Source organism: Mus pahari, chromosome 10, assembly GCF_900095145.1.
Source record: "Mus pahari chromosome 10, PAHARI_EIJ_v1.1, whole genome shotgun sequence".
Taxonomy (NCBI): domain Eukaryota; kingdom Metazoa; phylum Chordata; class Mammalia; order Rodentia; family Muridae; genus Mus; species Mus pahari.
Window position 1 is genome coordinate 36119705 of NC_034599.1, and position 17538 is coordinate 36137242.

The window sequence follows — 17538 nt, forward strand, 5'->3', positions numbered from 1 at the left end:
ACAGGGCTGCAAGCGTTTCCTCGCCTTTCCATCAGCAGCTAGCATCCCTCTGACCCTCTGTTGGAGGACACCCACACAGTCACAGTGATCACAGTACAGTGCCATGTGAAGACACAACAGGAAGAGACCACACTCAGGACTTAAATCTGTAATTGCGCTGGGTCAACTGAGGACACAGGTTTTTTTTTTGTTTGTTTGTTTTGTTTTTTTGTTTTTTTTTATTAAGTCATCTCTGAACCATGTCAATGGATATGAACTGATCACAAAGCTGCCATAGCTCTATTTGGAAGATCAGCTTCCGGGCCATGGAAGCGCGAACGCCATGGGGAGTGTACAAGGAACTTGGCAATACAACTAGGTGTGGCTTTCTAGTCTTATAATTACAAACTTTTTTCCCCCCCAAATAAATAAACCCAAATCATATAGGAAAAAAAAGAGACACAAAAGTCTCACGCGTGAGAAAGAGACTAACATGCCTTTATTAACACAGCTGGTTCCGTGTGGTGTACACACAAGTCAAAGGTTCTGGGATGTTGTTTCTATCTTAGTGGCAACCAAAGAACCAGTATACATTGTTTCCGTTTAATACATGTATCACCTACAGGGTTCCATGAACAGTTGAACAGCTGCAAAATTTCTGTGCAAGGAATGATGGCTTGGGAGCAGCAGGCAAACATCTGTGAGGACCGACTGTATATTGTCTGATTACTAATGACTCTAAATCTTTAACCTACACACAGCAAACCTAATACTATGAGTATGTAACCGCCCAGCTATTTCTTTTGCATTGAGAGGCAATGCCTACAGTCACCTTCCCAGCAACCAGTGGTGAAGAGTTACAAAAGCCAATCCAATTCTAGACGTGTTTAACGATGAAAAGCATCACACAGCCCCACCCCCATCACCTTTGTAACATGGACACACCCCCCTAAACAGACATTTAAGTCAGGTTGTCCCCTGCTCGCCAACACCACAGGCTCATCAGACTAGCTCCCCCTTTTTTTTCTCCTCACGTGCATGTGCCAGATTAGACAATTTAAATGCAAATCTCCAAGAATCTCATTATCCAACTTTGTGCAGATTTGGTACAGTTGACTGTGCTGATGCCTGTGAAACTTAGTGGGAGGCTCATCTGTATTCTAACACATGAGTATACTGAGAGTAGATTCAAAAGAGCAATTCATCACCGCTTTGAAATTAAACCCAGCGCCTAGGTTACAGAGGAATTCTGTTCTCGGAGCACAGAAACCAAATTTTCTACAAAGGCAGTGAGATAGGACCTTCTCTTCCTGTTGCCACTGTGTTCCCCATGACATCAGATAACTGAAATAAGAGTTCATTTTCACAGGGATACTCGTTGTAGAGTGGAAAGGAGACGTTCAGGGCAGTGCCACACACAACAGGATCCCATCTACACGGATTCTAAACAGAACTGGCGAGGAAGTGATCATCAGCGATTTACCAAGCCCACAGGGCTCCGGAAGGCACACTTCTTCTATTTTTAGTTTTATTTATTTATTTATTTGCAAAATCATCTTTCAAATATAAGGTTACTTTAAAATAACTCTTTGGTTAAAGTAGAATTTAAAATAAAAAGTAGAAAGTCTCCCAAGCCTTTCATCGCAGGGTAAAAAAATAACGCCTTCTTTCAGCCATCAGATGGCCACTTAATGAGCCGTTCAGGCTGCATGAATCTGAGTGCAAAGGGAAAGAGACACTGTCATCTGAATGTTACTGGGACCCCAGGGAGAAGCAAAGGGCCCCTCAAGGCCAAGCAGCAGCGAGAAGAGCCTGGGAAAAGGGCAGCCTCAGTGTGTGCATTAACATGCACCAATTATTCCAGTCAGACACCCAGACATCACAGGGACAAAGTCCTACCTGGGAATAATCCTAGAGCATGTATACACTTGGTGAAGTAGGACACTGTTTGGACTTGTAATCCCGTATTAAGCCCTTCCACTAATTTCATCTCCCCTGAAATGTTTCAGATGGCTTTCCAGTGCTTACCAAAAAAAAAAAAAAAAAAGTTATTGGGGGAGTCACGTGATGAAAAAAATTATTATTTTTTTTTTCTGCCCTGTTCCTAACCCATCCCTTCTCCCAGGTATCATCTGAACTAGTGTGAGCTGCAGATTGAAAGGAGCTAGCCTCAACTCAGGGTCTACTGCCAGCAGAAACCTTTTGTAGGCATATGAAATCTGACGATCCAGATGTCTCTACACACAGATTCAGTGTGATTCCCAAGACTGCTCAACTGGACCCAATCTTTAATTCTTTTTATAGACCAGTGTCCAATAAGATGTTAACTGAATTCAGATCACCCAGCCATTTCGATAAGCAATTTGAAGAATTAAACTTTCCTGTTTTCCACTTAAGTTCTTCAGAAAGTTACTTCAGATTCTGCCCTCTCTGGTTCTGTAGACGCTGTCTATATTGGATTAAGGACAATGGGATACAGCCCAATCAAAGCGATGCATTTACCTGAACACCTAAGACTAAGACATACATGCACACACAGGCATAGGTGTATGTCTGCTTGTTACAATGTAACGCTTCGACGACACATTTGTTTTACATCAGTGTTCCTTCTCAGTGGCCAGGGTTTCAATTCGCACACACACACTACACAATGAACTATCTCAAACTGGGCTACTGTCTGTGGCCCTAATGGCTATCGGAATACACAATTAAATAGACATCGATATGGGATGTTTTGGTTTGATTGTCATTTATTCTTCTTTTAAATACACACACTCTCTCTACATACAGGAAGTGGGTGTGGTGAGAGCCCACAGAGAGGCTCTGACTCTCCAACTTCCTTCAAGTGGTCCTCCCTCCCGCCTGTTTTAAATTACCATAGGAAAGCAAAGAGGGCAGCAAAAGAAGCAGTGCAGTTGTGACTGTCACCATTCACATTAGTGCCTGGGCTTCCTAGACAAACTAAAAGGGCTAACCTATGGACATTCTGCTACAGTGGATGTGGCCTGTATGTGACCAACAACACGACCCTCAGTATAGTTTCTAAAAATATCTGTATTGCACTGGAGTTTTTTTGTTTGTTTGTTTGTTTTTGTTCTTGTTTTTTGTTTTTGTTTTTGCTGATCCAAATAGTGAATCCAACAGACATCCTTCCAAATGTCAATCTCCTTAAGTGCTTAGCACGGTCTAGAGTCTGGGTGGAAAGACACGTCCTGACTCAGGCAGACTTGGGGACTTCACAGTTCATCCGGCCATCGCAGGAATAATTGCAACTTAGTTAAAATTCTGCAAGTAGCTCCACCTCCCATTCAACACCCATCGCTTGTTCTCTTGATCCCTCCTGAGTATCTCAACGTGCTTGGGTGAGCAAAAGGGCTGTTCTCCCCATTTCACAGATAGAAGCATGAAGGGCCAGCCTGCTCTGGAGATCAAGTGGTGGTATCAAGGGTGAATGTCGGGAGACCTCAAGCAGGTGCCTTGCATGACAGCGAATGGAGTCTGCTGAGAGAATCTGCTGTCTGACACAGGACTATTCTTACCGTTCCTAACAACCCATCAAAGCACTCCTCAGTGTGGCTTCCCCTAACTTGCAGATGGAGTACAAAAGACTCTCCTCTCCCCACTTGGATTCCAGACACAGTCCTTCCTCTTGCATGCCTCTTGTGGGAGGGAGCAGCTCTCTGGGAGAAGAATGAGGCTCTTTAGCCATGCATAGCCTGAAGGAGGATGGTAGTTTCTGCTGCAGCAGGTGCTCAGCCTAGGAAGACACTTCTCCAAAGCCTTGGTAGCTAGGCAAGTCCAGAGAGATGGATTGTTTTTTTTTAATTCCCCCTCTGAATCATGACTTTCTCTCATTGACACAATCTCACTGTCCTCTAAGCATGAAAAGAAATATGCTAAATGATTCTGAGCTGTCTGCTTTGAATGCAGTGTGGGCTTTCCCACTGCTACAGGACATCCTGAGGACTCGTCTGCAAAAGGCCAGTTCTTCCCAGCTCTCAGGCAGCTTATTCTTGCAGGAGGGTCTCTCTCCAGTTGAAGCCCCCAGTGGGTCCATGGGTAAGGGGAAGGATGGGCGGGTCTGTCAGTTGCCATATTCCAGTTTCTCCCAATTCTTCGCAGGAACAGAAGCCTAGGTATGGGATCTGAAAGTCAAAGTGTCAGAGGAGGGAAAACAGAAGACCATGAGTTAATGCCTTAACCTCTGCGCTGACACAGGTACTCAGGTGTCATGTGTCAGGTGTCAGGTGTCATACAGGCAGAAATGTAAAACCTTCCAAAACTTAACAAACAATCCCAAACAGATAGAACCTGTAAGGCTGAGCATTCAAATTGATGAACAGGATTTGGCCAACGGTGCGTACCCCTACCACATGATTAGAGATTGCTGGCTAATAGCATGGGAGAAGAGGATTAAAGTATGCATGGTACTGCCTTAACCACAGAGATCCATCCTAGATTCCTCATGGATGTCTAAAATTTGGATAGTGTCAAACCCTGTATACTTTTTTTTTTCCCTATATTTACACACCAATGACAACGTTTAATTTATAAACTAGGCACAGTAAGACCAACACCAATAATAAATAAAATAGAACATTTTAAACAATATACTATAACAGAAATTATATGAACGTACCCACTTCCTGTCCTGGCAATATCTGGTTGTTCTCACTTGCTGCTTCCCTGGTCTGCCTGCTGGGCCCTCTCTTCAGGCTAAGATCTCAGCTGTAGTCCTGCTTGCCTGTGTTGTTCCCTCATCACTCACAGTTCTCAGCTTCCTCCATAAAAACCTTCCTTTTATACAGTTCTAATCAAATACCCTACGGAGTTCCACTGAACACATCTTGGCTGAGTTGATCAGTAACCGAGTCTTCCTAGCTCAGCAGAAAAATTCTGCTTCAAGGAAATGAGCTTTCAGCCAGTCGCCCAATGGTCATAAAACCACAAAGCACCACTGGCCCCATAAATGCAAGACAGAATTACCTTCCGGACCATTTGTACAAAGTCCTTGGAGTTCTGCGGGGATAGACCTTGGAGCTGGCAGGTACATGCTTCGAGGGACGATGCGTGGGCCACAATCAGAATGTTATTTCCTAGGAAATGAGAAAGGTTCACTGTAGTGGCTGTCTCACTCTACATCACATATGCATATATTGAAATCACACTTTATAAATATGTACAATTGTTATGTATTAATTAACAGCTTTAAGGAAGTCAAGGGATGGAGTTCAGTGGATGGGCATTTCCAGCATGCATAATGCTCTGGGTTTGGTCCTGGACACTTCAACAAAATAGGTAAACGTAGGACAGGCGAATCTACTAAAACACATGTCATTTGAAAATGTCCTAATACTATTTAATACACTGTATGATAATTTAAAAAGAACTACAAATTATTTTTAAAAAGAAAAAGTAGAAATAGTTACCCTACTGATGTAAGGAGGTCTCAGGTCCCTTCAACCAGCCTCCTCCATGATTTGATGTTTCATGATGTGGTTTACCATCAAAACCATGGGAATGGACATGGGTACGAGTCATAATTCTGATCTCACCAGGCTCATCAGCACTGCTTTGTGTGTGAGCATACAGTTTATGGTGATGTCCTCACCACATCTCTGTGTAACCATTACCATCATCAAGACACAAGCTGACCGTGATGGCAGGCCCCCTGAGCCAGCCCCTCTAGAATAGTTTTAAACATCACCACTGCAGAACTGTGAGCACTGGAGATCTCAGAGCTGAGAGCACGCTTCATGTATCTTCAAGGTGGTGAGTAGCATATCAGTAATAATTGTAATGAGGGAGTCATCCTCCCTTGGTTGCCCATGGTTGCCCACCGTTAACATCTGCATGGTATAAAGCTGCATTCTTTGTTCCCAGAGTATAAATATATTAACCTAAGACTCATGGTGGGCAGTTGGTCCTACATGCCATCAACTATTTGAGACCAGACTCTTGAAGATGCAAATAGGCTTAAGTCTCACCCATCACTGCTCTTGGCTGGTGACAGCAGGTCTTGTATGCATACATTCCTGTGGGTGAGTTTGTGTGTAGGTGTTCCCATCCCAGATCATCGTAGGTAAACCAGGATGGAATTATTCTATAGAACTTCTGGGAATTACAACGGGGTATCCCCTCCATAAGGTACAAGATGACTAGATACAATACCGATCCCAAGTTACTTAATGTGGTAATGCCATCATCTACTGGGTTCCTGTGTGATAACTTCCATGTTAGATCCTCAAAGATTATCACAAACTGAACTACAAGAGAGCCCGGAAACATTTCTCTCCTATTTCAGTTGACAAAGCAAATTCAGACATCTCCACCGGTTCATCAGGCATGAAGGAGAGCTGTTCCCATACCTAAATATGTTTAAATGTACAGTCCCAAATAATGCCACCTACCTTTACTTTTGCATTCACTTATTATCTCTTTCGTCACCTGGAAACTCCTATTGATGTAGGTGTCATAGGATTCCGAAATCGCCAATTTGCTGACTGGAATGTGAGGTCTGCAATGCAAAGGTGAACAGAGCAAGGACATATTTCGACACTTCCACCCGGAGATAAAGTGAATGACATCATCCTACATATGTCGAGACCTCTCGGAGGAGCCCCTATTTCTGCTTATCCACTTCTCTGGAAAGGAAGGAGGCCCGAGGAAGAGACTTTCTATTATGTGGATGCTGAGGTTGAAAGACTATGGTACCACCGTGACTCGCTAGAAAAACGAAGCATCCAGTGAGTGGATGCCTTATCCACAGGGATGCACCTAAGCAGACTGACTACTTATTCTTGACATTAATGATCATCAAGAGTCCTAATCACATGGCTAACAGGAAGCAAGGGGGAGACTGATTGACTCCATCTGTACAGATCACCTGGGGTTCTCTCGGAGGCAGCCTAAGTCACAGGGAGCTACCAGGAGAGCTTTGAAAAACAGGTGTGCTGCCCATCGATTTGTGAGCTTATGAAACTTCCATCGGCCACTCCCTTCTCTTTGTGTCTTATTTTAAACCACGTACCCAGCACTAGGAAAAGCCCGAGGGACATAACGATGAATTAATTTCTCCACTTGAGAAGCTTTCTGTGTGAACCAGATCGGGAAGGCTATAGATGGAAACCATAACTGTGATACAATCTACAAGGCTTAAGAGAGGGATCAAAGCACTCAGCATGCTGACCAGTCACCAGTCCCTTGGGGCCCACCTTGGTCTGTTTATACTCTTCTTTTATTTTATAGATGTTCTGATCTAGGAGATGTTTGTCTTATCTTACATCCTATGTCTTTCTATTTCTCGAGGCTTTAATTGTTGAATGTGCGGAACCTGGTACTGGTATTGTTAAGTTCTCTAAGCTCACATGACATCTTGATTATAATTTGTAAATTATATACTGTTAAAATTAGTGCTAAAAATATTTACTGAGGGGCTTCCACGTGTGGGGGTATATGCAAGTGCACTGCCTGAATTCTTCCAGGATAATCTTCACAACAATTCCAAAAATTCTAAGCCTCTAAGGGACAGAGCAGGTCCCAAAGTGACAGCCAACTTGTCTGAGTCTTTAGTAACTCTTAGAGATGGGGTCTGAATCTGAGTGTTGGATGTGCCCTGCGATCTGAACCTCTCACTTAAACAGGGCAGCATCTGCTTGTCTTCAAAATCACTCATCTTAGTTGGATATGACAACACAAACTTGAAGTTTCAGCTTTCACGGGGCTAAAGCAGGAGACTTGCCAGTGGAAGATGAAGGCCAGTCTGTGTTACAAAGCAAAATACTCTCTCAAATACACAGATCAATCAATCAACCAAACACCCAATCAACCAAGCAAATAAACAAATGAACAACAAACCAACCAACTAATCAACCAACCAACTAACCAACCAATCAACCAAGCAAATAAACAAATGAACAACAAACCAACCAGCCAACCCAAAACCAACCAACCAATCAACCAACTAATCAACCAACCAACCAGCCAACCCAAAACCAACTAACCAATCAACCAACTAACCAACCAACCAACCAGCCAATCAAACAAACAAACATCCCAGAAGACCACCCATTCCATGCTCTATTTTACTATCAGGAAACCTAATATTGTTGCGTTTGGAGGAAACCTCACTTTTTAAATCATTCAGCAAGCACATTTCTCCCTGGAGAAAGCTTCCTGATTCTCACTACCTGACTGTTCCCTGCAGGAAAGGTAGAGGCAGGGGTCACCACCACTTAGGGATGGGCATCTTTGTTCTGGAATGAACTCTTCTTCCTGGCCTCCTCTTTCCGCCCCACCTCTTATGTCGCTCTACTGCCATTCATGTTACCCCCTCTCCCAGGAGCTCTCCCTTTTCCCCATCCTGTAACAAAAAGCCACATTGTATGGTCAGGGAGTCACTTGATGTGTGAGACCACATTGTCTTATTTGAGATTTGTGTAAATGAAAAATGGGATTCTAGGACCTAGCTCCTTATCTGCTCTCGCCTTTGGCTTCTCCCGGCATCCCGAAGGCTGTCCTGATGGCTATGGGACAAAGTCTAAGTCCCTCCTATTAGCAGGACCTATCTCACTGCTAGCTACACCTATACGGTCCTGCATCCCAACCACGTCTCTACCTACAGTTTAAGTGCTCCTTGGTGGTTCTCCAAGCATTCTCCCATGGCTACCCTCTTCTCCAACCTATACTGGTCCAACTGTAGTCCAGGCTTTTGCCTTGAGCTTTATCCAAAGCTTACCTCACTCACACCCCAAATCTAAGACATCCTTCAGTCCTCTGTCCTTCCTGTTCCCCTTCTCCCACCAAGCGTCAGAGCCCTGTACCCTGCTCTGAAGTGCTTCCCAGTTGGGAGAATATTTTGTTTTTGTGTTTCTCTCTTACAGTCTTGGCCCAGATCCCTAGCCTTCTTTCTACCCACAGCCCACAGGCTGCTCTTGTTCCTGTGGATGATGGTGAGATATGAGTCACTAGCCTGGGACGGCTCCCTCACTCAGCTTCCAGCCCATCCCTCCTGTTCTGTATGGTCCTTGTTGCCAGCAGCCAAGACTCCTTTTTAAATACTTACTTAATTCTGTGTGTATGTGGCCCACTATGTATTAAGTGTACTGCATGTGTATAAGAGCATGAGGTGATCAGAAGAGGCATGGCATCACCAGGAAATGGAGTTGCAGATAATTGTGAGCAGCTGTATGGGTGCTCAGAACCAAGCTGAGGTCTGCAAGAGCAGCGGATGCCCTTCTCCACTAAGCCCCAGAGCCAGAGCTATCTGAGCAGAGCACGCTTGGTTTTGATGATATTGACTCTTGGGGTTGTTCTCCATGTCACCATATGAGTTTCATTTACTTGCTCCACAGCTCTACTCATTTGGTTCTATGATGACACCGTGGTGAGCTCTACCCTAAGCCTCTCGTATGCTTTACCACAGGCTTTCTCAACTTTTCCACAGGATTAGAGACTTCCTAGTCCCACTCAGAACTGACAGAAAATTTTCTGTGTGTCAGGGTCTATGTGTTCTGCCTTGGAGTCATTCCCCTGATTCACTGCTATCTCCATGAGACCATACTCTGTGCTAGGTTATTATTTTTTAGTGCTCCTAGGTGAACAATCTGCTCACCTGGTAAAGAGTTTTTAATGTCTGTTACACTGAATTTTAAAAGGGAAAAGGAGACCTGGAACAAGAACCATGTCTTGATCCAGGAATTCCCAGCCTTCATCCTGCCTACACAACTGATGGGTGTGGCCCGCATACACGGCAAGACTCAGCAAAGAAGCATTTGCAGAACTTTGTAGACCATCTTGGGAAATGTTGTAGAACAGGAAACTAAAACCTAGTCATCCGAAGATGATCTGGACAGGGCTGGAAGGAGAGAGAGAAAAGTTACTTTACCAATGTCAGCAGTAACAAGCCAGAAAGGTGACAGCTGTTGGTTTGGGGACAGTATTCTACTGCTATTTCCCCCAAGAAAGAGAAAAAGAGTAGCCAGAGATAGGACAGAGCAAAGTGGGAAGTTTATAGTGAAGAGTCCAATTTAATATATGCCAGGGAGTTAACGTTAAGAGCCGGAGTAGCACTGGGCTGAGTGGCTGGGTTATCTTAGTTCTTGCCCAGTGACTCAATGGATTATTCATAATTAAGGTATCGGAAAGGAGAGGACAGCAAAGAGTACATGGAAGACTATTCCAAGCAGACTGATCACTTTGCCAAACTCTGCTCTTGTTGTGGGTTGTCCTGGTGTGGTTTGTATTTTGATGTTAATTCTGCTTCCTCAAGAGGGGCTGCCCACAACAAGGAGTGGATCACATACTCAGGTGATCTCACTGAATCTTCTCTCCATTCTGACTGGTCAAATAATGACTAGAGCCGATGACTGGCCAGTGGAGGTGAAAGGTGGGGCAAGAGGTCTTGGAAAACACTGGAAGAGGAGGTGGAAGGAAGATGGAGCAGAACCAATGGCCTGGAAAAGCCACAAGTAACAAGGGGTCTCATAGCTAGGGAATAAATCAATATAGTGATAGATCTGCTCCATCTAGACATAGAGCTTGTAAATATAATAACTGGGCTGTCTGTGTTTTATATGGGCTCATTGGGGGTAAGCAATTACTGAAACACGCTCTAAGACAGAGGAGTTTAATTTCCCTATCAGAATGGTTGTAATTACCTGGCCTTCCTCAGTGGGTGGTTGGGTTTTTGAATGGTATTGTCACTGTATTATTATTGGTAAATTCTTTACCAGGCATGTGGATTATTTGCCTAGGAGCATTAAATCAAAAAACAAAAGACCGAGCGCAGAGTATGGTCTAGTGGAAACAGAAATGGATCAGGAGGAGAATGACTCCAAGGCAGAACACACAGAAAAATAGTAATAGATAGTAATAGATGTTAATTTTTTCAATAGTAATGTTATTGTTATTATTTCCATGCATGGTCACTAAATGTTTTACCACAGGCAAGCCACTTGTACTCTTTAATAAATAAAAATGGCTATCTGGGCTGGGGACATAGCTCAGTAGAGTGCTTACATGTGCGCGCATGCACAAGTGCACATGTATATACACACACACACACACACACACACACACGCACGCACATATATTACTCACTTTTACTTTCTGGGATCATAGAAATAATAAATGAACATAGAAAGAAGAATTAAAAATCCAGTGGTGGCCCATGCCTGTAGTCACAGCACTTGGGAGAAAGAGACAGGGGCATCGTAGTTCCAGGTTAGACTGGGCTACATAATGAGACCCCATCTCAAAAGGATAAAAGAACAAGTGATTTGGAAAATTTAAAGTAAAAGTGGAAGATGACACACCGTCACGTCCCTAATCTACTGAGCTGTTTTATGACCACTTTGTGTATGCAACATACAACATGGCTTTACTATTACATTGAAGTAGATATAATAAAGTTAGGAAATCAGAACACAAGCGTGGGTGGGGTAAGGAGTATAATTTATGCTAATATTAAATACAAGTAAACACTGGAAGTCCCCCAGTTTTGTTTTCTAAAATCATAGCTTGGTTTCTACCACTATGAACTCCCTGTAGGCTTTGCTAAGTTTATCATCAGCTTGATGAACATGGTCTGGTGACAGTACAGGACATGGGGCCCTAGGGAGACAAGTCCAGGGTTACCTGTAGGTTGTATCAACACTCAGGTTGGCTGCAGCTAACTCTGATGGAGGTATCCATGCTGGTAATGTGCTCCCAGCAACCCACTTTGTCCATTCAAATAAGCCCGGCTCCACCCGAATCTTCAAGTGATTGTCTTGTTGTAAACCTTAGGGATGAAGTAGAATTAAGATGAGGAGAGTCCCACCGTATTGTCAATGGAAAAATGAACCACAGGATAAACTGATGTAAAACATGATAAGGTAGACCAGGATGTACCATGCAAGCTTTCAAAGGAGGGACGAAACCGTAAGTCCTACGTAGCTATCGTGTCTCTGAGCCACCGTGATGCTGAGCATGTCAGGACAACCCTAACGGTGTAGCAGTGACATCCCCACCGTGGCAGCAGCCAACAGCTCTCTAACGGGACTTCTTAAGATCCACTAAACAAGAGGGAGACCATGCCTGGTACCAGAAGCCTAGCCAACTGCTCGGGGCTAGTGAAATTATGGATCTTGGAGGAGAACCTACAACTTACCACTTTACTAAACCAGCCCCATCCCCACCCACGCACTAAAGATCCACAGATAAGTGTGTCCACACCCCTCCCCACGGATACTTCTCTCTGCACCAGACGGAGACTATTACAGAAAACCACAACCAATCAAATGCAGAATTGAGGAGCCCAGCCCCAACGGATACATCTACAAGCACACTCCCACACCTAAGGATCAGGGAGCACTGTGAAAGAGGGACCAGAAAGATGGGAGGAAACAGAGCACTAGGGACTTTGCTACCAGATTGTGTCTCCTAGGAACATGAGAAGCTACGCTCATGACGTTTCTCAAACACGACTGCCTAAACATGCGCTGAACAGGGATGACACCAACAGATATGAGGGAGGCCGGCGTATGGAGGAGACCCATGAGGCCTCGACCTTACACAAGGAACTGTGGGCAACTGGGGAACACTCAGAGTGGGAGTGTGGTCTTCTCCAGGGAAAAGCGTGTTGATTGGCTATCCAATACTAAATGCTCAGTCCGGAAAACACACAGGTAGTATTGTACAAACTGAGCAGGTTGTACTTATGTATTTAGACATATACACTCACATGTAACAAATAACGAAGAAATAAGTCACAAGGATGGCAGGGACAGGTGTGTGGGCGGTTCGGGAGGAGCAAAGGGAAGGGGAAATGATGTAATTGTACTACAATCTCAAAAAAAAAAATTTTTTTTTTTTAAATTACAAGGCAGTTACTCCATTCCTACTAGGCCCAATGAACTACATACGTCGGAAGCACAGAGGTTTGGGTAAGGTTTGTAAAATTTGTGTTTTACAGTGCTATTTAATGTGTAAGTTGTACAGCTATACGTAAAACGTGTGTTTAAAAAATAAAATAAAAATCTCTGTTTTTTATCAACATCAGCATTTATTACTCTGGCTGCACCTCGGCCTTGTATGCTGGCTGCTGTCTGATTTAAGAGAAACTCTCTCCTCCACTCTCATTACTCAATTTGTCCAAGCTTCTGGCTCTCTTTTTGCCTTCAGAGACAAAAGCCTCGCTGTGTACCCTTGCCACACGTTCTCAGACCTCCTGTCTCAGCTTCCCCTGTAGTGCTGGGATCACAGGTGTGCACCACCACCCCAGCTCATTTCTATGTTCCAACTCTTTCCTCTACAGTAAATTCCATGATGTCTATAAAACAAGACGGTGATGGTGTGGAACACCCAACAGTTCAGTTACTACTGAAAACATCTAGGAACCAGGCAAGATCGTCTCACTGCCTCTCTGTAAAAGTTGTAAATATTCTGTCCAGCCACATTCCATCCAAGACAGCTTAAAAATCTGTAAGGAAAACACAGTAATCTTTGCCCTTTCTTTATCTGGATTATACTGTCCAGAGTAGGACTTTTGTGCAAGGTTGTCACCTTGTAGAAGAAACCTCAATAAAAATTCTAGATTTGTGCAAGCCATGGTGTCTCAAGCCAGTTAATCCTAGCATTCAGGGGGCTGAGGCAGGAGGATTGCTGTCGGCTCAAGGATAACCTAGGTAGGCTACGTGTCACCTTGAAACCCAGTCTCAAAAACAAGCAAAAAACAAGGTAAAATTTTCCATTTTTGAAACCCCATAACTCTGCAGTAAGGAACAGGAAGCGGAAGGATGGAGCGCATAACCCCTGTCCAGCCAAGAGTCTTACCTTTCAATATATTATGTGCAGTCTGAACACAGCGTAGGGACGGTGAGCAATACACGTGATCAATAACAGTATTACTTTCTAACAAGGCTTCACCTGCCGAGCAAACCAACAGACAATCAGCATGGTGGGTTCACTTGGGCATCATCCTGACCCTCACGGGAATGGTGTCATGAGACCCATAATCCTCCCTTTCCCAGAGAGCCTAGTGTCAGCTAGATCCTTCGTTAGTGCTTCCATGGAGAGGGCCAGGCAACGCATCTCTTCCTTTTCCTTTCCTTCTTTCTGGTGCCAGCACGCAGCAAAATGCCCTGTTAAGGGAGGCTACAGACAGGATAATGCTCTGACCTCTGTCTACAAAGAAGATGCTAATACCAGGGAGAGACAGATACTGTAACAGTCAGACATTGCTACAATTTCAGTGTGCTAACCCCAATCTCAGCTGTCCAAATCCAACATCCAATGCTCTAATGGTTTACTGTTTCCTTTGTGGTTCACTTCTTTTCTCTACAAGGCAAACTTTAAGTATCTTCACGTGGTGTCAATGTCTTCCATGGACTTGCTCATCTTGACCTTTCTCAACCTCTGCTCTACAAACAAGAAGAGCTCACATCCCCTGTATTTTTAATGCTATTTATTTTTATGTATTTATGAGAGAGAGAGAGAGAGAGAGAGAGAGAGAGAGAGAGAGAGCATATAAGCATATGGAAGTCAGACATCAACTCTATGGAATTAGTTCCCTCCTTCCACCTTTATGTAGGTTCCGGGGATTGAACTCAGGTCACAAGGTTTTTGTCATAAGCACCTCAATTCACTGACCATGTCTCGCAGGGATCTCTTGATGCTATGTTTGACCTCTGTGATTTTGTTTATTGTCCTCTACACCAAGAATCACGCCCCTCTCCCTTTGTCCCTTCTTTATTCAGATGACTCCCATTGGAGGCCTCAGCTCACCCTGCCTCTTAATCGTCCTTTCTTCCTCTTTCTCCTCCTCCTCCTCCCTCCATCCCTCTCTTGTTGTTTTGTTCTACCCTTTGTCTTTCTTCAATATTCTTCTCACACTCTGTACAGAGTTTGCTATTTAGTCAGCCTTATAGTCTGATAGTCATCCACAGCACATACGTGTGTTTCCATGGAACTTCACCCTTGGGTCTCTGTTACCTAGTCCAGGAACTTGCCCAAAGTAAATGATCAATAAGTACATATTAAATGACCTTAGAGTACAAGGCATAGTTCCTGTACAACTGTTCAAACCAGTACAGAAAATACTTTCAAAGGACTGAACAGCTTCAAAACATCACTAGGCAAATCCAGCAATGCCCCTGCACCACTTCCTTACCCCCACGTCTTCTTATACCACGCTGGCAGATGTTGCTGTCATGAGCTAGCAACTGATTCATCTACTACACCAGTAAGTAAACCAAACCTGACTTTCCTTCTCTCATTCCTCAGCAGGGGCCACATCTGCAACCAGCAGGGGCCTACCTGTAATCCCAGTCCTCAGAAGGCTGAGCCAGGAACATCTAATGTTCTAGGGCAGTCTGGTCTGTAAGACCCTGTCTCAAAAATCCAACCAATCAAACAAAAAGGAAAGTCCTACAAAGCGTGTTTGCACACGCATGGTGCGGGTCTGTTGAAGGAGCCAGAAGATGCGACGCAGTCGCGGAGAGCTCTTCTTACCCACTAGTCTTGCTTGCATACACCCAAACACAGTGATTGGAGCATCTTTCTCATAATCCCGGAAACCGCCGCTCCGCTGAGGTAAACTGTGAGGCATGTTCAGGTTGGTGCGTATGTAGCGGCCTAGGGGGAGAAAATGAAATACAGGCTATATAGTCTTCTGTTTACTCGAAACTTTCTTCTGTGATTCTGACCCCTCCTCCTTCTTGGTCAAAGACAACAATCAAACCGTCTGAGGGCAGTGGGACATACTGAATTGGGCACCTTTTTTTTCAGAAGATTGCTTTAGACTCCACTACTACCTGCTGATGACAGAAACGAGGGGATTTCTCAGTAAACATAACAACTAGATAAAGGCAAGACTCCTGGCCTTAAAATCCCTTTCGAGGGGAGAACTTAACTGGATGGCCCCATGGTGATTTAAGGCAGGAATTCTGGCCACAGAGCCAGTTCATGTCTCTGAACTGATTTTGCTGTATGGACATGGGCAAGACACAGCTACTCTTTGTTCCTTGGTACCTCAGGTTACAGAATGGGGACAAGAATGCTCATCTCTCCCCTAAGAGTTGAAACACTCAAGAAGGACTCTGAGAGTCCAGGCACTTTCTAACTACCTGTCACTAATGACCCATTGGATATAAAAGTAGCTTGACGGTGCCCCCTAGAGGCCAAGACAGGTGTGCATTGCTGTGTAGGCCACCAACCACCAGCAGTCCTCCTTAGATGTAGGAGATGCATCTCAAGAGCCCCACTAGATGCCTGAAAGTGTAGGCAGTGCAGCGGAATCCTGAACAGACTATGTTTTCACCCCCACAGACACCCCCATGATAACATTTAACTTATAAGTCAGCCGCAATAATGAGGAAGAGTAAAATGATGTAAGTTTCATAGATGTCTTACACAAAACATCTTATTGTATTATATACTCCGGCTTCTTATGAAAGGATGCTGTATCTACGTGATCAAGTGAGGAGAAGCAAATGGTACTGTGACACTCTGGCGGTAGACTTGAAAACCTAGGTAGTTTCAAACCTAGTAGGTGGGTAACATCTGTACTGTGGAGACACTGGAAGAAGGGATGTGACCTGGGCGGGACACAATTGGAGAGCCTGAGATCTTATCACGTGACCCAGAATGGAGGGATTACAGTATAAAACACACGGACTGCTTGTGTGTTGGCTAATTTTAGTTCATCTAAGAGGAGGGAACCCCAAATAAGAGAATGCCTCTATACGATTGGGCTATAGGCAGGCCTGTAGAGCATTTTCTTAATTACTGATTGATATGGGAGGGCCCATCTCATGGTGGGCGGGGCCATCCCTGGGCGGGAGGTCCTGAGTTTTATAAGAAAACAGGCTGAGCAAGCCAGTAACAGAGCCTCTCCATGGCCTCTACATCAGCTCCCACCTCTAGGTTCCACCCTGGCTTCAATGACGAATTAACCCTTTCCTCCCCGACTTGCTTTTTGACTACGGTGATTCATCACAGCAATAGAAACCTAACTAAGACAACTTGCTTTTGACTTTTCCACTTACTAGGTTTAGACTAACTGTGGGTGAACGAAACCACAGAGCATCAAAGCGGATAATCGGAGAGGCTCACCTTTGGCATCAAAACATTGGGACAGCCAGTACTTCCCAAATACAACGTCCATCCTCTCCCCATGCCGACATACGAAGAGGCATCGCTTCTGGGGTCCAAGCTGGCTGTTGACTCTCAGGGGCTGCAGAGAAAGAAAGAGAATAAGGACACACGCGGGCATCACAGACTACCCTGTGTGCGTGCCAAGAGAGCTGAGCTCTAGGAAAACTCCTGCCAGCGTACGACTCTGACGACCTCCCTGACTGCCATGAGGTTAGTCTGGCCTGCTTGTAAAGTGGGGGTAATAAACTCATCCTGCAGACCCCACAAGTTACTCTCGGGCTCCCATGAGGTACCCGCAGGTGCTTTGAAGTATGAGGGATTATGAAAATACTATGCTCTTTGCTTCCCCCTACTACAACAGGAGGGTTACTCAAAGTAAAGTTCACACATCAAGCCAGCCATTAACATAGAGACAGACGGTCA

General features: G+C 44.5%; 1 protein-coding gene across 2 annotated transcripts in view; it reads right to left on the bottom strand.

Annotated features, from left to right (window-relative positions):
• Positions 1 to 387: 387 nt before the first annotated feature.
• Ubash3b (ubiquitin associated and SH3 domain containing B) overlaps positions 388 to 17538 on the bottom strand; it is a 148724-nt gene continuing 131573 nt past the window's right edge. Inside the window, exons 8-14 of one of the 2 annotated variants that reach the window (XM_029542868.1) lie at positions 17074 to 17194; positions 15472 to 15594; positions 13795 to 13887; positions 11617 to 11761; positions 6390 to 6496; positions 4966 to 5075; positions 388 to 4124 (exon numbers count right to left, since the gene is read on the bottom strand). In XM_029542868.1, the coding sequence (XP_029398728.1) occupies positions 3987 to 4124; positions 4966 to 5075; positions 6390 to 6496; positions 11617 to 11761; positions 13795 to 13887; positions 15472 to 15594; positions 17074 to 17194 (837 nt within the window). In that variant the 3' untranslated portion in view covers positions 388 to 3986. The remainder of the gene's footprint in view (positions 4125 to 4965; positions 5076 to 6389; positions 6497 to 11616; positions 11762 to 13794; positions 13888 to 15471; positions 15595 to 17073; positions 17195 to 17538) is intronic. The other variant, XM_021206245.1, reaches the window with a different exon arrangement.